The 24,691-nt window shown below is 40.2% G+C and overlaps 1 protein-coding gene and 1 non-coding gene across 5 annotated transcripts in view; both read left to right on the top strand.

Annotated features, from left to right (window-relative positions):
- LOC133547492 (zinc finger protein OZF-like) overlaps positions 1-23,784 on the top strand; it is a 33,079-nt gene extending 9,295 nt beyond the window's left edge. Inside the window, exons 1-2 of one of the 4 annotated variants that reach the window (XM_061893182.1) lie at positions 15,919-16,419; positions 21,813-23,784. In XM_061893182.1, the coding sequence (XP_061749166.1) occupies positions 16,233-16,419; positions 21,813-23,128 (1,503 nt within the window). In that variant the 5' untranslated portion in view covers positions 15,919-16,232 and the 3' untranslated portion in view covers positions 23,129-23,784. Of the gene's footprint in view, positions 1-3,155; positions 5,187-15,918; positions 16,420-17,871; positions 18,605-21,812 lie in introns of those variants that run through there. The other 3 variants (XM_061893183.1, XM_061893181.1, XM_061893180.1) reach the window with 3 other exon arrangements.
- On the top strand, positions 8,868-8,940 carry trnak-uuu (transfer RNA lysine (anticodon UUU)). Its single transcript has one exon. It is a non-coding gene; the product is annotated as a tRNA-Lys (tRNA).
- Positions 23,785-24,691: the final 907 nt, after the last annotated feature.

Raw genomic sequence — 24,691 nt, 5'->3', positions numbered from 1 at the left:
CAAACATTCATGTCATTTCCAAACAGAAAGTGCAAGATTGTCAGAGACATTTCAAAACAAGCTATTAGTGCACTTTTGTGCATGATGTCACTAAGATGACATCAAAACAACACTAAATTACAGTGCTCTTTGTGTACAGAAGGCCACTACAATAGTTTAAAACAAATAAAGTGCACTTTTCTGCATGATGTCACACAAGCTATTTCAATAAGTGTCAAATAAAAATGTGCTGCATAATAGGAAATCAAATAGTGTATGTCCTTCGCTATGTGGTAGGTTCCTACGGACGTTATCTCCTTCTGTTGTTGACCAATTTTTTAATATGGGGTTGATGTGGAAATGGTTGCTTGGGCATTTTGTGGGTGTGGCACCAAACTGAGATGTTGACATGCAGAGTTTCAAGGACTCCTCATTCTTTAGCGGGTGACTTTTCAAATGATGCTACACATTAGCGGTGCTGCTACTTTTTGTAGCAACACTTTTGCCACATACTTTGCGGGCTGGGCGATAAAACAATAACAATATATATCGCGATAGACATGTGATCACTATCAATAGAAAATGGGGTCGATAGAACGTTCGATAATTTCATTGAGTTCTGTTAGAAAAAAAATAGGAAGTAAGGCCCAGCTGGAACCGCACGGCACTTTGGGAGGTGTAGGCAGAAGAAAGGCTTTGGCCTCTCGACCTATCACGGCTGAGCCTGAACCGCAAGGCATTCTGGGAAATGCTAACAGGAAATAAAAAAAAGCAACAACGTCTAGCTGACCACGAGGAGTGAAACGAAATGGGAATATGAGTACGGCAGCACGAGAGGAAATTGTAAATAAAAAGTGAAGCGATGGTTGAGTAGTTGCTTGAGTTATTTTTTTTTATATGCTGAAGTTGGTTTGATTATTCCATAAATGATTGAAGAGGGTAAAAGGTTTGTTTTGTCACAGATGTTCAGACGCAAGTTTATTCCGATGTTTACAATATTCTGTAAGACATGTTTGTTTCTGCTTGCTTAATTTGACTGTTATTTATTTGCATATATCGTTACCAATATGGCTTCAAAGCCTGAATTGTACACTACTAATTTCTTAACTACAATACTTTGCACATTTTGTTAGATTAAGCATTTATTTAATGTCAATATTTTGCACATCGACCAGTATTTTCATTTATAATGCTGACATCGTTTGAAAGGTTAAAGGTTAAATTTAAAATAAAAGTATTTAATTTCAGCCTTTTTTCTCCTGGTCTTTATTTAAAATAGTTGGGTTTTTTTATATCAATAATTATCAATATCGACTGATATGAAACAGTTATATCGTGATACATTTTTTAGTCGTATCGCCCAGCCTTACATACTTGACCTATTACGGTTGTCTCGATATATGGAGTATATTACATATATCGCCCAGCCCTAATTCTTACTCATAAATGTAAATAAAAGTCCACTTGCAATGGAGCCAATGGGAGGTCCTCTCTAAAATGAATGAGCTTTTTTTCAAATTTTTTCAACCGATTCAAACAATCCCACCTTCAACATATTCCACTAATTCTGGAAATTGAAATTACAACATTTTTCAACCCACCTTAACCGTTCCACCGTCAAATCAATCCTTTTAATCAGGACAGAAAACAAAGCTGTTTTTGAATTGGAAAAATTTCCAGTGTTCCCGAAATTAAAGAAATTCCATAAAAATGTTACGACTTCAACATTTCTAAACCGATTTGAAAAATTCCAACACCAACCATTTCAACTCACTCAGAACATTCACATTTTTTAGCATGTCCCAAAAAATTCCTGCTTTCCCCGAAATTCTCCAAAATTTCCATGAAATTCCCATTGAAAGGAATAAAATAAAAGTTCCAGAACTCCCACATTTTTCATCTGATTCAAACCGTTCCAACTTCAAAATATTCAGTGTGTTCAGGAATTGTGTGCTCCCTTTCAACACTTATTAAAAGAAATTCCTGGATTTTCTGGAATTCCCGGTTTTTAGGGACATTTTCCCCATTCAAAATGAATTATCCATGTTTCAAATTTCCACAATTCCCACATGTTTCAAACCATTCTACCTTCAACACATTCAATTCATCCTGGAAATTCAAACAACCAGTTTTCCACATTCAACAAATTTCCAAGAATTCCCGTTTTTTCCTAACCTTATTTCCAACCTTCTTTAGTGCGATGACTCCTTTCACATTGTTCAACCCATTTCAACCGTTCCACTGTCAAAACATTCCTCTGAGTCAGGACAAAAAAGCATGTTGGTTTAAGAACTTAAAAAAATCCCGGTTTTCCCGAAGTTCAAAGTCTTCAACATTCAAACTATTCTTACATTCATACTACATTCTGTCAACCTTTCAGTTCAACTTCAGCATTGGAGAATTCACACAGAATTCTTTCAGGAATTGCTTCATCTAGTTAATATTATTATAATAATTAAATGTAGCTTACCACATTGAATGTGTGGACTGCATGAATGATGTCTTCTCAGTTCTCACTCTAACGCAATTTGAGTGTCTAGAAACACACTAAATTAATTCAATATTACTATTATTAATAAGGTAAACAAGTTATCTTTTGAAGGAGTAGTCAGTAATCTGATTACTTCTTCCCAGTTTAACTGTGGCGACATTATCTAAATGAAAGCAAAACAGATGTCATCTTTTTTGGCCAACATGCGTGACCCCGAATGGGACAAGCAGTAGACAATGGATGGATGGATGTTGACTATGCTCATGCTATTTTTAGAGCAGACGTGTCTCTAAAGATGAATGTGAAAATGGCAGTAATTATTGTCCACCAGCAGGGGGAGCTCATCACTAGTACTACTGCGTGGAGGCTGGCATGTGGTACATTATTTCCTGTGTGTGTATGACTTATTCAGAGGGAGAACAACACACTTTCATGTATGGCGTCTACCATTAAGGATTGCAGGAAGGACTTTTAGGATGTTTTTATATGAATAAGGTGGATTGGACGTTGGCCTGGAAAGGCTTTCCCCTGAAGGTCTTCTTCATGTGTCAGCTGGAAGTACCCTGACTGCTGTGAGGGGAAACTGATGAGATTGTTAGATCATATGTTGGTGCAGGACAATGTCTCATGTGACTGAGCAAAGCTGGACTTTTCTGAAGAATGTTTGTTTTGTCCTGTCCCGCAGACCTCAATGAAGAACATCTACCTCATGAGCAGGAGGTGGAACCACAGTACCCCCACATACACAAGGAAGAAGAGGTACCACATTCCCAACACATCAAAGAGGGAGGAGAGGAGCCACATCCCCCCCACATTAAAGAGGAACATGAGGCGCCACAGACCCATAATGTTAAACTGACCCTTCACATTAAAGGGCAAGCGGAGGACCCACTGATCTTACACATCAAAAAGGAAGAGGATGATCCACTGACCCCTCCCTTTAAGGAGCAAGAGAACCCACTGAACCCTTACTTTAAAGAGGAAGAAGAGGACCAAGAGCCGCCGCACATTAAAGAGGAAGAGGAGGAAGAGGGCATCAGTCAGCCTAAATGGTTGGAGGAGTTCCCAGTGACTGGTGTCCCTGTGAAGAGTGAAGATGATGAGGTGAAAGGTGAAAGTGAGGAGAGGGGAGGGGGGGAGCCTCCAAGCAGCAGCTCAACACAACACATGACAACAGAAGCTGATGGAGACCACTGTGGAGGATCACAAGCAGACAAGCTCTTAGCTCCACTATCAGATAGTGAGGACACAACGTCACACTCTCCTGACACTGATGATGAAGACTCTAAAGATGATAAGACATGTCACACTGACAACACTCACTTCAAATGTTCTCACTGTCACAAAACCTTTCAATACCATTGTCGTCTGAAAAGACACATGAGAACACACACTGGAGAAAAACCTTTTTCTTGTTCACTCTGTAGTAAAGGTTTTACACAAAGTCACAATTTGAAAGTCCACATGAGAACACACACTGGAGAAAAAACATTTTCTTGTTCAATCTGTGGTAAAAGTTTTGCACAAAGTCAGGATTTGAAAAAACACTGGAGAACACACACTGGAGAAAAACCTTTTTCCTGTTCAATCTGTGGTAAAGGTTTTGCACAAAGTCAGGATTTGAAAGTACACATGAGAACACACACTGGTGAAAAAGCTTTTTCCTGTTCAACCTGTGGTAAAGGTTTTACACAAAGTCAGAATTTGAAAGCACACAAGAGAACACACACTTGTGATAAATCACATTCCTGTTCAATCTGCAACAGAAGCTTTGGTGACCAACCAACCCTTGTAGCACACATGAGAACACACAGTGGTAAAAAAACTTTTTCTTGTTCAATATGTGGTAAAGGTTTTGCACAAAGTCAGGATTTGAAAGTACACATGAGAACACACACTGGTGAAAAACCTTTTTCTTGTTCAACCTGTGGTAAAAGTTTTACACAAAGTCAAAGTTTGAAAAGACACATGAGAACACACACTGGTGAAAAAGCTTTTTCCTGTTCAACCTGTGGTAAATGTTTTACACAAAGTCAAGATGTGAAAGTACACATGAGAACACACACTGGTGAAAAATCACATTCCTGTTCAATCTGCAACAGAAGCTTTGGTGAACGATCAAGCCTTGTAGCACACATGAGAATACACCCGGGAGAGAAAGTGTTGAATTGCAGTGTGTGTGGTGAAAGATTGTCTTCTAAGTAGCAGTGTAAGAAACACAAGTGTGCTGGTGAGAACAGCAGCAGCAAATGAAACTGCAGGATTTGAAATAAACTGTCCAGGCTTTCATTTTGACTTTCTAACAACATCAGCACATATAACATGTTATTGTTTGTGTAACAATCTTTTTTAATATGCTTCTACATTTATAGATGAGATAGTTTGGAATATGGAAATATTACATATTTGTATTTCTAATTGTAATAATCCCATAGATTAGCCCCTATTTATTATATACATATGTACTGGTTCACATCTGAAACATCTTCTGGACCACTTCAGGAAGCATATTATTATTTACTTTTTACATAATTTGAACAGTTGTCTTTTATACAATTTTGAAATGTTAAGTTTTATTAATCATTTGTTGGGTCTCTATAATCCATTGTATTAATTATCTTTATTACTGTCTTTTGTAATATGATGATTGTGTTGTGATTGTTTTATATGTATGTCCCCAGACCTTTATGCAATATAAAAAAATAGATGAAATGGCTGAATTGTTTGTGGAAGGATGGTTTTGTTTTTACTAACATACATTTGTGGATAAAACACAAATTTCAATTATTGTGTTTTAAAACATTTTAATGTTTTTTTTTGTTGTTATTTTTTTTAACATCCTCCAAAACAATATCAATATCATTCAAAGTTTGGAATGTCAGGCAAAAGCCAATTCTGTACATCATCCTACAGAGATTTACTTGGCATAAATTCATAGAGCTTTTCCGTTGGCGAGGGCAGAAATTGGCGTTTTATCCGATTTTGAGTCACAAATATATCAGATTGTAATCAGGGTGCCAATGCTGGATACTTTTATGGACACTTTATGGACGATTTTAAAGTGATCAAGGCGTATTTGTTTGTCTAAAAGACATATCACCGACCGTCAGCGAGCTTGGTGTGTCTTTAGCCAGGTGGCTAGCTAGCCAGTCCCTTCCGCTAACCTCCAGCTCGCCTTGAACTTTAAAGTTTGCTATTTTTGCCACAATTTTATCCACTTAGTTAATCGCTTTTGATGTTTGTGAGTTAACAACTGTTGTTTTGTCGAAGCTTGGTATTTTAACAATTTGCACATTTGAAATGCTGTGTCTATAGGCCTCCTAGTGCTGATGCTTTTGTATCTGAAGGAGTTATGTGAGATGTTTGACAGGGAATAGAGAAATCTATTTACTGGGTGATATGAATGTTGACTAGCTGGGACAGGGGCGTACAAACACAAATAATTGACTATCCATTTTAAATGCTTGCAATTGTCATGATCTGTGGTCTAGATCATGTGTTGTTTAGTTATGTTCTGTAAGTTTTGGACTCCATTAGTTCCTGTATTTGTGCACCCTTGTTTGTTTTAGTTAACAATGGCTACCTATTAGGTTCACCTGCCTCGTGTGTCCGGTACGCACCTGCTCTAATCAAGAAACTTTTATTTAAGCCTGTCTCTGCCAGTTTGTCGGCCTGGTTTCATTGTTTGCGTCACACCTTTTCCAAGTAAGTTTTTGTTCCATGCCATAGCCTATGCTAAGTCTAAGATGTACGTTTGTTAGGCACGCTTGCCTTTTTGTTGTTTGCTGTATGCTGCGGACTGTCTGTATTTTGGTAGTTGGGAGATTTATATTAAATAAATCTAATCCAACCTTCGTCCGGAGCCGTCAGTCCTGCATTCCTGGGAGAACAGTCCTCGCATAAAGATGCGACCACGCCATGACAGCAATCTGTCCCATATTGTTGCCCCTCCCACGAGAATAGGTGTAGGTAGTGATGGTATTATTTTAGCTACATGCATTGATCATATTTATACAAATGTCCGTGACCAATGCTGCAAAGCAGTCTTGGTTCCTGGAAGTTTTACTGACCACAATACAATAGCAGTCACTAGAAAGACAAGGGTTCTTAAACCTAAAGCAAAAATTATTTTTACAAGGTCTTATAAGAGATTTGATGAGTGTATTATTGATGAAATATGCTGTTTAAATTGGAAGGAGGTGTGCAGTGAGGGAGACCCTGAGGCTGCACTGGATTTATTTATGTTAATTTACATGAGTGTTGTGGACAAGCATGCCCATTTGAAAAAGTTTTCAGTCAAGACTAAGTCTGCCCCATGGATTGATAATGGACTTGGGAGTTTAATGACAGAAAGAGACATGGCTAAGAAAGCTTCAGTCAACTCATTTTAATAGCTTTGCTTCTTCCTACTCCTTTTCGGACATGATGTAATGTTAAATGATATGAAATTGTCTGATGTATTATGTTGTATGTTCCATCCATCCATTTTTCTGCTGCTTATTCCCTTTGGGGGGGCGCTGGTGCCTATCTCAGCTACAATCGGGCAGAAAGCGGTGTACACCCTGGACAAGTCGCCTTCCCATGGCAGGGCCAACACAGATAGACAGACAACTTCACACACTAGGGACCATTTAGTGTTGCCAATCAACCTATCCCCAGGTGCATGTCTTTGGAAGTGGGAGGGGCCTATCCCCAGGTGCATGTCATAGGAGGTGGGAGGGTCCTATCCCCAGGTGCATGTCTTTGGAGGTGGGAGGAAGCCGGAGTACCCGGAGGCAACCCACACAGTCACAGGGAGAACATGCAAACTCCACACAGAAATATCCCGAGCCCGGGATTGAACCCCCGACTACTCAGGACCTTCGTATTGTGAGGCAGACGCACTAACCCCTCTTCCACCGTGAAGCCCGTAAGTACGTTCATATTCGAAATAAACTAAAGAAAGAAAGTAATGATTGATTGACTGAGCTTATAATGCAATTTTACCAAGTGATAAAGTAACAGCACAAAGCACACATCAGTCATATTAAATGATGCATCAAGGACAATACTGTAATGACATCAAATAGATATTTTTAATTTCGCCAGAGTACCTGGTTGGTTTCACATCTTGTTCAACCACTTACCAGAGGGAACAAGAAACTTATTTTTATCAAAAATCATCATCAAAAAAGTACAGCTTGATGAAAGGGTATGGTGCCATGACCCGGAGTCAAACCAGGGTTGCTGCAGCCACAACACAGAGTACTAACCACTATACCATCACAGCTGTAACAAACCATCCAGACTGATAATGTGTTTGCTTCCCTGTTCATGTTCATAGACAGAATAGTCACAACTACTTTGAATGCTAGTGACCAAGCCCCAACTATTTTTACTCTAACAAGAGGAAGCCGTGCTCAGGTAAGATTTGTATTGTTTCACCTTTTTCCTCACCCACTTTATTCTGATTGAATGTCCCAAGTATACCAACAGATACATCTTCCAGTTATCTATTCATAATAAAAAAGACAAATTATGCATGTTCCAGTTAGTAGATATTTATGTTAAAAGCAAAAAAACAGTCCCTAAGAAATGGTACTGAATTTTGTTTCAGTTCAATTGACAAATAACAACAAGATAGACAGGAGTTGAAACTAGAATCTTCTCATCTGTAAACTCGAATCCTCTGATCCGTAGTCAGACGCGTTATCCATTGCACCACTAGCCCTATGTGAAGCCTGATTTTACTGTAGTACAGGTTGTATATCATAAACATCTTAGGCCAAAGGAACACACAGTTTACATGAGGCTTACTACCAAAACAGGGCTTTACTGACTGCTTATGTTGGACTTTAAAATCTAGTGACCTTCTATTTGTTGCAGCCTGGGCCTTCAGCAGCTCTACCTGTTGCAGCTAACCTCCACTAAAAATTGAAGTAAAATGCTTCTGGCAAGGGCTACACGGTGGAAGAGGGGTTAGTGCGTCTGCCTCACAATACGAAGGTCCTGCAGTCCTGGGTTCAATCCCAGGCTCGGGATCTTTCTGTGTGGAGTTTGCATGTCCTCCCCGTGAATGCGTGGGTTCACTCCGGCTTCCTCCCACCTCCAAAGACATGCACCTGGGGATAGGTTGATTGGCAACACTAAATTGGCCCTAGATTGTGAATGTTGTCTGTCTATCTGTGTTGGCCATGCGATGAGGTGGTGACTTGTCCAGGGTGTACCCCGCCATCCGCCCGATTGTAGCTGAGATAGGCACCAGCGCCCCCCGCGACCCCAAAAGGGAATAAGCGGTAGGAAATGGATGGATGGATAATTGCCAGCTTGTGACTGACCATGCTGACTGATTCACCTTCACCTGAGATTGCCAATATGGATGTTATCTCAGATGTTGGACATATCAGCACATCAAAGGTCCTGGGTAGCTCAGTTGGCAGAGCATCAGACTTTTAATCTGAGGGTCCAGGGTTCAAGTCCCTGTTCAAGTGGCTGATGTTAACCTCTTTACACTTCTTAAAATACATCCCTTTGCCCCGTGGTAGCAGTCCTTGTACCTGTATTAAATTTGAACAGTTTTTAACAGTGATTGTTTTTTCTCTATTTCATTTGAAAAACTGATATTCAAAAACATCCCTCACATCCACTTTAGATCAGGTGGGAGAGCGTTATTGTGATCATCTGAAGGATTAAACGCAATACTTTAAAGTCAAATAGTTAGACAGTGTATCTGTATGAAAAAGTTGTGGTTAATATTTTGCTGTAGGTGTGTTGGATGCACCTTCACCTCACACTGAGCTCAGCTTTATTACTCTCACTTTCAAGTTATACAGTCCAAGACAAACCCTTAAGACAACAAATTTGTGTTTGAAACAGCCCGATGAAAGCGTCAGTTAAAGACCAAACATTGGCATGAGGAAAGATACACCGTTAAACAAAATAACAGTTCTTGGAGCCTATTTATATTTATTAATTAAGTGTTTTGACAATGGAATCCAATGCCAATGATGATGTTGATTATTGGATGTTTAGATGAATTATTATCGTGTTCAGCTGCTCACACTCCTCCTGGTGAGCCACTTCCTCCTCCTATAATTAAGAAGACAGCACAGCTCTCTGAGCTGCTACCTTACCGTGGTAGAGGAGTTTGCGTGTCCCAATGATCCTAGGAGCTATGTTGTCTGGGGGTTTTCATGCCCCCTGGTAGGGTCTCCCAAGACAAACAGGTCCTAGGTGAGTGATCAGACAAAGAGCAGCTCAAAGACTTCAATGGAATTACAACGAAATGAACCCAGATTTCCCTCGCCCGGACGTGGGTCACCGGGGCCCCGCTCTGGAGCCAGGCCCGGAGTTGGGGCACGATGGCGAGCGCCTGGTGGTCGGGCCTGTTCCCATGGGGCCCGGCCGGGCACAGCCCGAAGAGGCAACGTGGGTCATCCCTCCAATGGGCTCACCACTCATAGGAGGGGCCATAGAGGTCGGGTGCATTGTGAGCTGGGCGGCAGCCGAAGGCAGGGCACTTGGCGGTCCGATCCTCGGCTACAGAAGCTAGCTCTTGGGACGTGGAACGTCACCTCACTGGGGGGGAAGGAGCCTGAGCTAGTGCGCGAGGTAGAGAAGTTCCGGCTGGATATAGTCGGACTCACCTCGACGCACAGCAAGGGCTCTGGAACCAGTTCTCTCGAGAGGGACTGGACCCTCTTCCACTCTGGCGTTGCCGGCAGTGAGAGGCGACGGGCTGGGGTGGCAATTCTGGTTGCCCCCCGGCTCAAAGCCTGTACGTTTGAGTTCAACCCAGTGGACGAGAGGGTAGCTTCCCTTCGCCTTCGGGTGGGGGGACGGGTCCTGACTGTTGTTTGTGCTTACGCACCAAACAGCAGTTCAGAATACCCACCCTTTTTGGGTACACTCGAGGGAGTACTGGAAAGTGCTCCCCCGGGTGATTCCCTTGTCCTACTGGGAGACTTCAACGCTCATGTTGGCAACGACAGTGAAACCTGGAGAGGCGTGATTGGGAAGAATGGTCGCCCGGATCCAAACCCGAGTGGTGTTTTGTTATTGGACTTTTGTGCTCGTCACAGTTTGTCGATAACAAACACCATGTTCAAACATAAGGGTGTCCATATGTGCACTTGGCACCAGGACACCCTAGGCCGCAGCTCCATGATCGACTTTGTAGTTGTGTCATCGGATTTGCGGCCTTATGTTTTGGACACTCGGGTGAAGAGAGGGGCGGAGCTTTCTACCGATCACCACCTGGTGGTGAGTTGGCTGCGATGGTGGGGGAGGATGCCGGACAGACCTGGCAGGCCCAAGCGCATTGTGAGGGTCTGCTGGGAACGTCTGGCAGAGTCTCCTGTCAGAGAGAGTTTCAATTCACACCTCCGGGAGAACTTTGAACATGTCACGAGGGAGGTGCGGGACATTGAGTCCGAGTGGACCATGTTCCGAACCTCTATTGTCGAGGCGGCTGATTGGAGCTGTGGCCGCAAGGTTGTTGGTGCCTGTCGTGGCGGTAATCCCAGTTGGTGGACACCAGCAGTGAGGGATGCCGTCAAGCTGAAGAAGGAGTCCTATCGGGTTCTTTTGGCTCATAGGACTCCGGAGGCAGTGGACGGGTACCGACGGGCCAAGCGGTGTGCAGCTTTAGCGGTTGCGGAGGCAAAAACTCGGACATGGGAAGAGTTCGGGGAAGCCATGGAAAACGACTTCCGGACGGCTTCGAAGCGATTCTGGACCACCATACGGCGCCTCAGGAAGGGGAAGCAGTGCACTATCAACACCGTGTATGGTGCGGATGGTGTTCTGCTGACTTCGACTGCGGATGTTGTGGATCGGTGGAGGGAATACTTCGAAGACCTCCTCAATCCCACCAACACGTCTTTCTTTGAGGAAGCGGTGCCTGGGGAATCTGTAGTGGACTCTCCTATTTCTGGGGCTGAGGTCGCTGAGGTAGTTAAAAAGCTCCTCGGCGGCAAGGCCCCGGGGGTGGATGAGATCCGCCCGGAGTTCCTTAAGGCTCTGGATGCTGTGGGGCTGTCTTGGTTGACAAGACTCTGCAGCATCGCATGGACATCGGGGGCGGTACCTCTGGATTGGCAGACCGGGGTGGTGGTCCCTCTCTTTAAGAAGGGGGACCGGAGGGTGTGTTCCAACTATCGTGGGATCACACTCCTCAGCCTTCCCGGTAAGGTTTATTCAGGTGTACTGGAGAGGAGGCTTCGCCGGATAGTCGAACCTCGGATTCAGGAGGAACAGTGTGGTTTTCGTCCTGGTCGTGGAACTGTGGACCAGCTCTATACTCTCGGCAGGGTTCTTGAGGGTGCATGGGAGTTTGCCCAACCAGTCTACATGTGCTTTGTGGACTTGGAGAAGGCATTCGACCGTGTCCCTCGGGAAGTCCTGTGGGGAGTGCTCAGAGAGTATGGGGTATCGGAATGTCTTATTGTGGCAGTCCGCTCCCTGTATGATCAGTGCCAGAGCTTGGTCCGCATTGCTGGCAGTAAGTCGGACACGTTTCCAGTGAAGGTTGGACTCCGCCAAGGCTGTCCTTTGTCACCGATTCTGTTCATAACTTTTATGGACAGAATTTCTAGGCGCAGTCAAGGCGTTGAGGGGTTCCGGTTTGGTGGCCACGGGATTAGGTCTCTGCTTTTTGCAGATGATGTAGTCCTGATGGCTTCATCTGGCCGGGATCTTCAGCTCTCACTGGATCGGTTCGCAGCCGAGTGTGAAGCGACTGGAATGAGAATCAGCACCTCCAAGTCCGAGTCCATGGTTCTCGCCCGGAAAAGGGTGGAGTGCCATCTCCGGGTTGGGGAGGAGACCCTGCCCCAAGTGGAGGAGTTCAAGTACCTCAGAGTCTTGTTCACGAGTGGGGGAAGAGTGGATCGTGAGATCGACAGGCGGATCGGTGCGGCGTCTTCAGTAATGCGGACGTTGTATCGATCCGTTGTGGTGAAGAAGGAGCTGAGCCGGAAGGCAAAGCTCTCAATTTACCGGTCGATCTACGTTCCCATCCTCACCTATGGTCATGAGCTTTGGGTCATGACCGAAAGGATAAGATCACGGGTACAAGCGGCCGAAATGAGTTTCCTCCGCCGGGTGGCGGGGCTCTCCCTTAGAGATAGGGTGAGAAGCTCTGCCATCCGGGAGGAGCTCAACGTAAAGCCGCTGCTCCTCCACATCGAGAGGAGCCAGATGAGGTGGTTCGGGCATCTGGTCAGGATGCCACCCGAACGCCTCCCTAGGGATGTGTTTAGGGCACGTCCAGCTGGTAGGAGGCCACGGGGAAGACCCAGGACACGTTGGAAAAACTATGTCTCCCGGCTGGCCTGGGAACGCCTCGGGATCCCCCGGGAAGAGCTAGACGAAGTGGCTGGAGATAGGGAAGTCTGGGCTTCCCTGCTTAGGCTGCTGCCCCCGCGACCCGACCTCGGATAAGCGGAAGATGATGGATGGATGGATGGAGCACAGCTGGGCGCTGCCTTGGTCTGTCCGTCATGCTGAAGGAGTGAGGAGTGATATAGTTTGTTTACACTAAATAAGTTATTTCTATTATATAGAAAGTCAACCACGGAGAAATTGTTTCGTTTGAGAAAATAAATGATCAACATTTTGAATCTGGAAGTATCTTATTGAAGAATTTAGTGCGTCATAAACCTCTCCTCCTCAAGGCCACTCTGCAATCTTTATTTTTATTTTTTTGTAACTTTTTGGAACAACAGAATAGCCGTAACAACGGTTGTCCAAATTAAAAATGACGGAAAGTTGTGTGACAACTGATGCTAAGATTCCTGGCAGCAAGCTTAAGGTTTATGGTATTTATAAATGTTGTTTTTTAAAAATAGAATCAAACTACAGGGTAGTCTTTCAGCAACTGTCATCCAACACAATTCATGATGCATGATCTCAATGCCGGTCCTAAATGAGCAATGGAGAGCTAGTCTGGCAGCTCTGTTTTGGGTAAGCTGGATTTGATTTAGATCTCGTTTAGATGCATTAGAGCAGATTGCTGGGCAGGAGTCAAGATGAGACAATACAAGGGATTGTATCATTTGCTTCATAGTTGTGTTAGTTCAAAAATAGACACTTCTTCTTATGATTGAAATGCTTCTGCTCATTTTTGTTACTATTTTTTGAAGTTTTGCTTCTGAGTATGTATTTTATTTTTTATTGAACAATTAAACATACATAAACAATGTATAGACACATTAAAGGCCTACTGAAAGCCACTACTAGCCACCACGCAGTCTGATAGTTTATATATCAATGATGGAATATTAACATTGCAACACATGCCAATACCGCCTTTTTAGTTTACTAATGAGCAATTCGACATTTCCCGGGAGTTTTTTCATGAAAACCTCGCGTAATGATGACGTGTACGCGTGACGTCACGGGCTGTTAGGAAATATGAGTGCTGCACACACACACACACACACACACACACACACACACACACACACACAGCTAGAAGTTGTCTGCTTTAATCGCATAATTACACAATATTTTGGAGATCTGTGTTGCTGAATCTTTTGCAATTTGTTCAATTAATAATGGAGAAGTCAAAGTAGAAAGATGGAGTTGGGAAGCTTTAACCTTTAGCCACACAAACACACGGTGATTCCTTGTTTAAAATTCCCGGAGGTGAAACTTTACTATGGATCAGAGCGCTTTCAAGCGAACATGGATCCCGACCGAATGTCAACCAGCAGGTTTCGGTGAGAAAATTGTGGTAAAAAGTCGCATCTTATTGGAGATCAGCTGAGCTTGTGCCGTCCATAAAGCTGCCGTCGACTCCCCTGAGAGACTGGTGTCAAGACACCCGTGGAGACACACCTCCGACTATTCAGCACTGTTAAACTCACTAAAACACTAGCAACACAATAGAAAGATAAGGGATTTCCTAGAATTATCCTAGTAAATGTGTCTAAAAACATCTGAATCCGTCCCAATGCAATCGCCTTTTTTTTTTTTAACTTGTTTTTTTTTTTTTTGTCCGTCGCTATCAATATCCTCAAATACAAATCTTTCATCCTCGCTCAAATTAATGGGGAAATTGTCTTTTTCTCGGTCCGAATAGCATTTTTTGTTGGAGGCTCCCAATAAAAACAATGTGAGGATGTGAGGAGCCATCAACATGTGAGGTCATCGTATGCGACTTCCGGTAGTGGCAAGGCTTTTCTGTTAGCACCGAAAGTTGCGAACTTTATTGTGGATGTTCTCTACTAAATCCTTTCAGCAAAAATATGGCAATATCGCGAAATGATCAAGTATGACACATAGAATGGACCTGCTATCCCTGTTTGAATAAGAATATCTCATTTCAGGTACTTTCAATACAATTGGAGTCAATGTTTTTTCAATATTTTCAAACATCACATTAAATCCAATCCTCCAATAAACAAAACCCGTTCAAATAAAAGTAAATATGAGACCATTTGAAAAAGATTAAAATAAAAATATATATAAATAAATAAACTTACACCTGCTTATTTAAAACCACTTATATAATTCCAATAAATATAGTCATTTAAGGGCTTTTTCTATTTTTTACAATCTTCCAAGAATGAATTAATAAATTGAAATCATGAACACAAAGTGAGAATTTGGATTTAACGTAAAAAAGAGACTTTTGTGTATTAGAACTAATGTTTCACACTTTTTAAAAATTAAAATTAATTCATGACACGATAAATCCACGCATGCGCAAAGACTACATCACTTCCTGGATTTACGATTTGTTTTAATGACAGAGCTCCTGCGACATCACGTTCTGTGACATCTGAATGTTTTATTCATGTTTTTTTATATAAAAATACAGGACTGTCTCAGAGAATTAGAATATTGTGATAAAGTCCTTTATTTTCGGTAATGCAACTAAAAACATGAAAATGTTATACATTCTGGATTCATTGCACATCAACTGAAATATAGCAAGCCTTTTATTTTAATATTGCTGATTATGGCATACAGCCTTTTTACTTGGTCTGAGGAAATATTCAAATTTTTTGAGATACGACTTTTGAGTTTTCTTAAGCTGTATGCCATAATCAGCAATATTGAGATAATAAAAGGCTTGCAATATTTTAGTTGATGTGTAATGAATTCAGAATGTATGACATTTTCATGTTTCGAAAATAAAGGACTTTATCACAATATAAAAGGGAACAACAATAAAAACACGTGGAAGGGTACATTTAAATAAATCAGGCAGTAATATCGCTACAATTTCTAGCACTTTCACTCTTGTCATTGCAATAAATGTCGCAGGGGGGCGCCACTGAACCCCAAAATAAAGCTTTGTTTGATATACTTTGAATTTACTTTTAGAAACAAAACACTCTTTTATATCACGTTGATATTCAAATAAATATTACGTAAAAGAAAAGCATGGTAACAGTGACAGCAGGCAATATCTTATATAGAGCTACCTCTTCGTCCGCTCGGCTGTGACGTCATTCCCAGCTTCCGGGGTAAACGGAAGACATCAGAAAGAGCACATCGAAGGAGAAAGACGCTAATAAGTCAGTCTTATTATTTGTTCTCCAGTTTGAAATATTTACGTCGTATAAAATACATCTTTGATTCTTTAGTTAAGGATAAAGTGGTCTCGATGCGCTAGAAGCACTGTGCCGCTTCTCGTGCTATCTTTACTTGTTAGTTAGCTTAGCTGGCTAGTTAGCTTAGCTTGTTAGCTGCTAACAGAAGACACAGAAGTTATCAACACATCGCTAAGTAGAGATCAAGTGTGAGAGTAAAGTGTTGTGATTGTGTGAAAATGTCTACATTACAAATGTTGAGAGCGTTGGTGGATCAGCGACTAACTGCTGCCGTTGAAGAAATATTTGTAGTGTTAGAAAGAACGATAGCAGAATACCAGGCGGAACTTTCTAGAACTAAAGAGGAGAACAATCAACTACTGGACGCTGTTTTCAAGAAACATCAAGTTGTGTTACACAGAACAGGTTCGTTTACTTATTACTCTCACATCTTTACTAACACTATATTTGAATAATTACAAGAAAATGACATTTACATTTTATAATATAATCAGAATGAACAGTGGTGGAACAAGTCAGAGCTGGGCCGGGGGCGGCCTCCATGACGGGGCCCCCTTAACCCAAATAATAAAGCTAATTCTAACATCGTTTTACAACACGCACATGCCTCTCTGGGTTTACCGCCAACAATCTTTAACCAGGTTTTAAAACTTTTTCCAGCCATTTTTGCTGAAATTTGCATTTTCCTGACATGTATTTATTTTCTCACGTTCACCACAGCATCAGCCCGTTCACAGGATGTAGAAAAATTATCAATGGAGATCTGATTTTTTTTTTTTATTTTGCCTGTCTTTCACAATCCTTATGTAAGACAATAATATGTTTTTATTTTGTATGCATTCTAAGTTGGAAACAAACGTTAGCAAAATCTTAACTATCCTAATTCTAACAATGGAGTCAATGGGATCACCTCTATTCCGCTCACTAAGCCCCCTAAATAAGAATGAGTTGATCAATATAATATACCCAGAAGTCTTTTTCTTAAATGCTATCCCTTTAAAACATGCTGTAAAAATGCATATCCTCTAGAAGGGTATATTTTTAATTAGGATAACATTTAAAACATTGTTTAAAGTTTTTATGGAATTTTCCAGGGTGTAGCCCACCTTCCGCCCCCCGTGATCCCAAAAGGGACAAGAGGTAGAAAATGGATGATGGATGGAAAAAGACACATCATGGAATGATATTTATATTCTTGAGATGCATGAAAGATAAATTTGAGTTAATGAAATATGGAGAATAGATTGTATTGTGCACCCTTTGTTTAAAAAGGGTACAGTTAGGGCTGGACCATTGTGGGAAAAATAATAATCGCCATTATTTTGATTGATATTGTAATCACAATTACACAATTATTCATTCATTTGAAAACACCAGTATTTGTTTTCATTACCAAAACTCAACTTTAAATATAGTTTAAAAAACGGATATGAGTTAGTAACAAATCAACCACAAGTAAAAAAAAAATAGTTCACATAAATTTAAGTAACAATGGCAATAAAAAAAGACAGTAAAATTTTGTTTTATGTTTTAATTGTTTTTAGTTCCATTTTTTACCTTTTACACTTAATTTTTTACTACCATTTAAGTGTGTGCTTTTTTGTCAAATAAAAATGTATACAATGTTTATTAATTAAATGCAGAATCTCTCACATTTATTGGTGAAATACATCGTTGGACAAATTTGACCCGTACTTTGGGTCAATGCATGGATACGTTCATCATGCTTGTGTGAGGTGCTTTTTTGAAACCTTTGTTAGCGCAGTCAGACCTATTATTGTGAAGGGGGAAGTGTGCTGCTGTTCTCAGCTCAAAGTGTGGAGGCCATTTGAGGCTGGTTAAAAAAAAAAAGGAGGGAGCGACTCAAGTTGCGACTGCTGTGCTGTTTGTACATTAATCCTACATGGATGATGTCGTTCACAACAACACAAGCAGATGAGATGTGTTGTGGATTATGGATTTTCCAACTTTAACTTCGTAGTTTAGTCGCTATTTCAAATGGGCGCCTCAAGGACGGGACGGTTGCATGTTTCACAGTAATAGTCGTTGTGACGTGTAGAGGACGAGGAAGTTTATTACCATTGTGGGGGAGTTTTCTGTGTCTACGTACCTTGGACACATCCGTACACCCACCGGAGTGACGCCACGCTCTCTCCGCCGTGTGTTTGAGGAGCCTGCAAAAGACTTGCACATACATGTAACAATCTTGTTCAATCAACAATACGGTTTGGTATAAACCTAAAAAAAACAAAAGACAATACAACCATAAAGGAAAAAGTTGGCTTTTGCGCCACTAGCTTAATGCTAACCTACAATGGACGACCACATTGATAGGCTAACAAAAATTAGCATTGCGATCGTTTTAAATTTGTACAAAGGTTTAACAAGTAATATTTTAGTTTAACAAAAGTGACATAAGACAACAGTCAACAGATGAATTGTTCTTCCATCCATCCATCTATTTTCCATCCGGGGGTCGCTGGAGCCTATCTCAGCTGCAATCAGGCAGGAGGTTGTCACGTTCGGAACACATTGTGATGCGTGGGGATGTCAACTCAAGATGCACGGGACCAGACAAGCAAGTTAGCAGGTAGGAGCTGGATTTAATATATAAAATAATAAAAGAACACTGATACAAAGGCAAAAGAAAGCGCGTGCAACTCACCGGGAGCTAGGCTAAACGCTAACACTGAGTAAAAAGTCCACAGAAGCGTGTGTCGAGCGCACAGAAGCTAAGGAGGAACGTAGCAAGCCAGAACAGGACAAACTTAACCAAACGTGAGTGTTGCATAAAGCAAGTGAAGAACTCAGACCGAACAAAGGCAGGTATAAATACAGAAATGGTCATCAAAGACAGGTGTGCGCCGGGCGCCAGTGCAGTTGGAACAAATGAAGTCGCTATGGTGACCAATACAAACTAGGAAGTGCACTAACTAAAAATCGGAAGAATCAAACCATAAACAAGAAACACAAAAGACTCAAATATAGACAAATGATGTGATCCGGGAATCGGATCACAACAGAGGTGGTGTACACCCTGGACAAGTCGCCACCTCATCGCAGGCATTTTTACTTACATACATATATTCACCAAACTGTGTAGAAACTAAACTTTGTACTACTAGGCCTTCATGCCCATCAAATCTTAAAACTCTGATTTAGTATGGGACATTATTGCCAGGTCTTCTTGTATCGCAAAATTGTGAAATTACATTTTTTCCACTCACAAAGACCCCAAACGTCCAGATTTTTAACCGCTGATTTGTATTTTTGATGTTCAGTTGGCCGAGCAGAGGAATTAGTTGTCACGACAGCAAACTGTGTCTTCTTACATCACACCTTCAACCATCCTCCATTGCAGCAAATACATTACATTTCCTACAGGTATTATTATCACTGAAGGACTGTAGAACAAGGCTAAACATAGCTTGAAACATGAATAAGTAAGTGCTTAGTCATTTTTCCCATTCAAAATAATTTGGCTGTTTTTCAAACTTCCACCATTTTCACTTTTTTCAAGTGATTCAAATCATTCCATCTTCTACATGTTTCACTAAACCTGGACATTCAAACTATCATTTTTCCAAGTTCAAAAAATTTTGAAGAATACCCACAATTCCCATTTTTTTCAATCCCTTTCTTCACCCTTTTTTGTGTCGAACACATTTTTCAACCCACTTCAACCGTTCCACCAGCAAATCATTCCTCTTAAAGAGGACAAAAAACAAAGTTGTTTTTTTCTCTGGAAAAATTCCTGGTTTTCCCAAAATTCCAGGAATTCTATCATACTATTTCTCAACAAAAAAAAGTTACTACTGACCGATTTGAAAAATTCCAACTCATTCAGAACATTCACATATTTTAGCATTTTCTAAAAGAATTCTGCTTTTCCCAAATTTCCAAAATTTTCATGAAATTGTCATTGAAAATAATGGTACATTTTTCAAAGTTCCCCAACTAAACAATTTTCATCCGATTCACACCGTTCCAACTTCAAACTGTTCAGCCTATTCGGTAATCACAGGGTTTCCTTGACAAATTCCAAAAATTGCCAGAATTCCACGTTTTGCGTGACATTTTTCCCCATTCAAAATGAATTAGCCATTTTTCAAAGTGCCACCATTTCCACATTTTTCAACCAATTCAAACAATTCCACCTGCAACATATTCCACTAATTCTGGAAATTGAAAATATAAAATTTTTCAACCCACTTCAACCGTTCCACCGCCAAATCATTTCTCTTAATCAGGACAGAAAACAAATGTGTTTTTTAAATTGGAAAAATCCCGGTTTTCCCGAAATTAAAGAAATTCCATAAAACCATTTCTCAATCAAAAATGTTACGACTTCAACATTTCTCAACCGATCTGAAAAATTCTAACACCAACCATTTCAACTCATTCAGAACATTCACATTTTTTAGCATTTTTGAAAAAATTCCTGCTTTCCCCGAAATTCTCCAAAATTTATATGAAATTCCTATTGAAAGGAATAAAATAAAAGTTCCACAACTCCCACATTTTTCATCTGATTCAAAGCGTTCCAACTTCAAAATATTCAGTGTGTTCAGGAATTGTGTGCTCCCTTTCAACACTTATTCAAAGAAATTGTCTGGAATTCCCAGTTTTTAGGGACATTTTTCCCCATTTGAAAATAACTATCCATTTTTCAAATTTCCACAATTTCCACATGTTTCAAACCATTCTACCTTCAACACATTCAATTCATCCTGGAAATACAAACAACTAGTTTTCCACATTCGACAAATTTCCAGGAATTCCCATTTTTTTCTAACCTTATTTCCAACCTTCTTTAGTGCAATGACTCCTTTCACATTGTTCAACCCATTTCAACCGGTCCACTGTCAAAACATTCCTCTGAGTCAGGACAAAAAAAGCATGTTGGTTTGAGAACTTAAAAAAATCCCAGTTTTCCCGAGATTCAAACTCTTCAACATTCAAACTATTCTTACATTCATACTACATTCTGTCAACTTTTCAGTTCAACTTCAGCATTGGAGCATTCAAACACAATTCTTTCAGGAATTTCTTCATCTACTTAATATTATTATAATAATTAAATGTAGCTTACCACATTGAATGTGTGGACTGCATGAATGATGTCTTCTCAGTTCTCACTCTAACGCAATTTGAGTGTCTAGAAACACTTTAAATTAATTCAATATTACTATTATTAATAAGGTAAACAAGTTATCTTTTGAAGGAGTAGTCAGTAATCTGATTACTTCTTCCCAGTTTAACTGTGGTGACACTATCTAAATGAAAGTAAAACAGATGTCATCTTTTTTGGACAACATGTTTGACTTTGAACAGTACAAGCGGTAGAAAATGGATGGATGGATGTTGACTATGCTCATGCTATTTTTAGAGCAGACATGTCTCTAAAGATGAATGTGAAAATGACAGTAATTATTGTCCACCAGCAGGGGGAGCTCATCACTAGTACTACTGTGTGGAGGCTGGCATGTGGTACATTATTTCCTGTGTGTGTATGACTTATTTAGAGAGAGAACAGCAAACTTTTACGTATGGCGTCTACCATTAAGGATTGCAGGAATGACTTTTAAGATGTTTTTATATGAATAAGGAGGATTGGACGTTGGCCTGGAAAGGCATTCCCCTGAAGGTCTTCTGCATGTGTCAGCTGGAAGTACCCTGACTGCTGTGAGGGGAAACTGATGAGATTGTGAGATCATATGTTGGTGCAGGACAATGTCTCATGTGACTGAGCAAAGCTGGACTTTTATCAAGAATGTTTGTTTTCTCCCGTCCCGTAGATGTCGAAGAACATCTTTTTCGTGAGCAGGAAGAGGAACCACATCCCCCCCACATTAAAGAGGAAGTTGAGACGCCACAGACCCATAATGTTAAACTGACCCTTCACATTAAAGGGCAAGCGGAGGACCCACTGATCTTACACATCAAAAAGGAAGGGGAGGATCCACTGACTCCTCACTTTAAGGAGCAAGAGAACCCACTGACCCCTCACATTAAAGAGGAAGAGGAGGACCAAGAGGCGCCGCACATTAGAGAGGAAGAGGAGGAAGAGGGCATCAGTCAGCCTAAATGGTTGGAGGAGTTCCCAGTGACTGGTGTCCCTGTGAAGAGTGAAGATGATGAGGTGAAAGGTGAAAGTGAGGAGAGGGGAGGGGGGGAGCCTCCAAGCAGCAGCTCAACACAACACATGACAACAGAAGCTGATGGAGACCACTGTGGAGGATCACAAGCAGACAAGCTCTTAGCTCCACTATCAGATAGTGAGGACACAACGTCACACTCTCCTGACACTGATGATGAAGACTCTAAAGATGATAAGACATGTCACACTGACAACACTCACTTCACTTGTTCTCACTGTCACAAAACCTTTAAATACCATAGTTCTCTGAAATTACACATAAGATCACACACTGGAGAAAAACCTTTTTCTTGTTCACTCTGTAGTAAAGGTTTTACACAACGTCAACATGTGAAAGAACACATGAGAACACACACTGGAGAAAAACCTTTTTCTTGCTCAGAATGTGGTAAAGGTTTTGTTCTCAGTGAACATTTGAAAGTACACATGAGAACACACACCGGTGAAAAACCTTTTTCCTGTTCAATCTGTGGTAAAGATTTTACACAAAGTAATAATTTGAAAAGACACAAGAGAACACACACTGGAGAAAAACCTTTTTCCTGTTCGACCTGTGGTAAAGGTTGTACAAGCAGTACAGATGTGAAAGGACACATGAGAACACACACTGGTGAAAAACCTTTTTCTTGTTCAATCTGTGGTAAAGGTTTTACACAAAGTCAGGATGTGAAAAGACACATGAGAACACACACTGGTGAAATAACCTTTTCATGTTCAACCTGTGGTAAAGGTTTTGCACAAAGTAATCATTTGAAAAGACACAAGAGAACACACACTGGAGAAAAACCTTTTTCCTGTTCGACCTGTGGTAAAGGTTTTACAAGAAGTACAGATGTGAAAGGACACATGAGAACACACACTGGTGAAAAACCTTTTTCTTGTTCAATCTGTGGTAAAGGTTTTACAACATGTACATATGTGAAAGTACACATGAGAACACACACTGGTGAATAATCACATTCCTGTTGAATCTGCAACAGAAGCTTTGGTGAACGATCAAGCCTTGTAGCACACATGAGAAGACACCCAGGAGAGAAAGTGTTGAGTTGCAGTGTGTGTGGTGAAAGATTGTCTTCTAAGTAGCAGTGTAAGAAACACAAGTGTGCTGGTGAGAACAGCAGCAGCAAATGAAACTGCAGGATTTGAAATAAACTGTCCAGGCTTTCATTTTGACTTTCTAACAACATCAGCACATATAACATGTGTGACATTGTTGTTTGTCTAACAATCTGTTTAATATGCTTCTACATTTATAGATTGGATAGTTTGAAATATTGAAGTGTGACATATATGTATTTGTAATTATTAATCATCCTATAGATTATCACCTTTATATGACATACATATTTACTGGTTCACATCTGAAACATCTTCTGGACCACTTCAGGAAGCATATTATTATTTACTTTATACATCATTTGAACAGTTGTCTTTTATACAATTTTAAAATGTGTGACTTTATGAATCATTTGTTGGGTCTCTATAATCCATTTTATTAATCATCTTTACTACTCTCTTTTGTAATATGATGATTGTGTTGTGATTTTTTTATACTTTAACTTAATATGTATGTACTTGTACGTTTATGCAATAAAAAGTGAGAGAAAATGGCTGAGTTGTTTGTGGAAGGATGTTTTGTTTTTACTAACATACATTTGTGGGTTAAAAAAAAATCCCCACTATTGTGTTTTAAACATACTTTACCTTTTTTTTTCTTTCTTTCTTTTTTAACATCCCCAAAACAATATCAATCAAATTTTGGAATGTCAGGCAAAAGCCAATATTGTACATCATCTCACAGAGCTTTATTTTGCATACATTCATGAAAAAAAAAAGTTTAATTTGTTTCCCTATCACAGAACGAACAAGTGTTGTCTTCAATTGCAAAACATCTTAAAAATTATTTAAAATGTTTTCCTTAAATTAACTCCTTGGCGTTTGGAAGAATGGAAACTTTCAAATTATGAGTTTTATTTTTTTGTTCCGGAGAAAATACAATAAAGAAGAAATGGTAAAGAATTAAAAAAAAAAAAAAATATATATATATATATATATATATATATATATATATTTACTGGAATTACAATATTTTGAACAAAAGCCTTTATAATTGTTTAAAATATTTTGTCTGTTTGTAGGTTGTACTTAATGAAATCTACAAATAATAAAATACTTTTATCAGTCAATAAGTGCATCAGTGACCAAATGCCTTTTTCAAACCATTGCTGTACAAAGATGGATTTGTTTCTCATTTTAATATAAGAACAATTCCATAGTGGAGTATTGTGTGTGATGAAGTTGTGTTTGTAAATTAGTTTCCAGTACAACAACACTTGCTGGTAGGGATGGGTACTGTTCACTTCTAATTCCATGTTTTATGTGTTATATATGTCAATATATTGTGTGTTTGTATTTTGCCAACATGGTAGAATCACATGATAGGCAGGTTGTATCATGTTTTTCTGTCACCTTGAGGAAATGGCATAAAGAGGAAGATGACAATATAATGTCACTTGG

Source organism: Nerophis ophidion, unplaced genomic scaffold (genome assembly GCF_033978795.1).
Source record: "Nerophis ophidion isolate RoL-2023_Sa unplaced genomic scaffold, RoL_Noph_v1.0 HiC_scaffold_127, whole genome shotgun sequence".
NCBI classification, from domain to species: Eukaryota; Metazoa; Chordata; class Actinopteri; order Syngnathiformes; family Syngnathidae; genus Nerophis; species Nerophis ophidion.
This window is presented reverse-complemented; position numbering and strand designations above follow the sequence as displayed.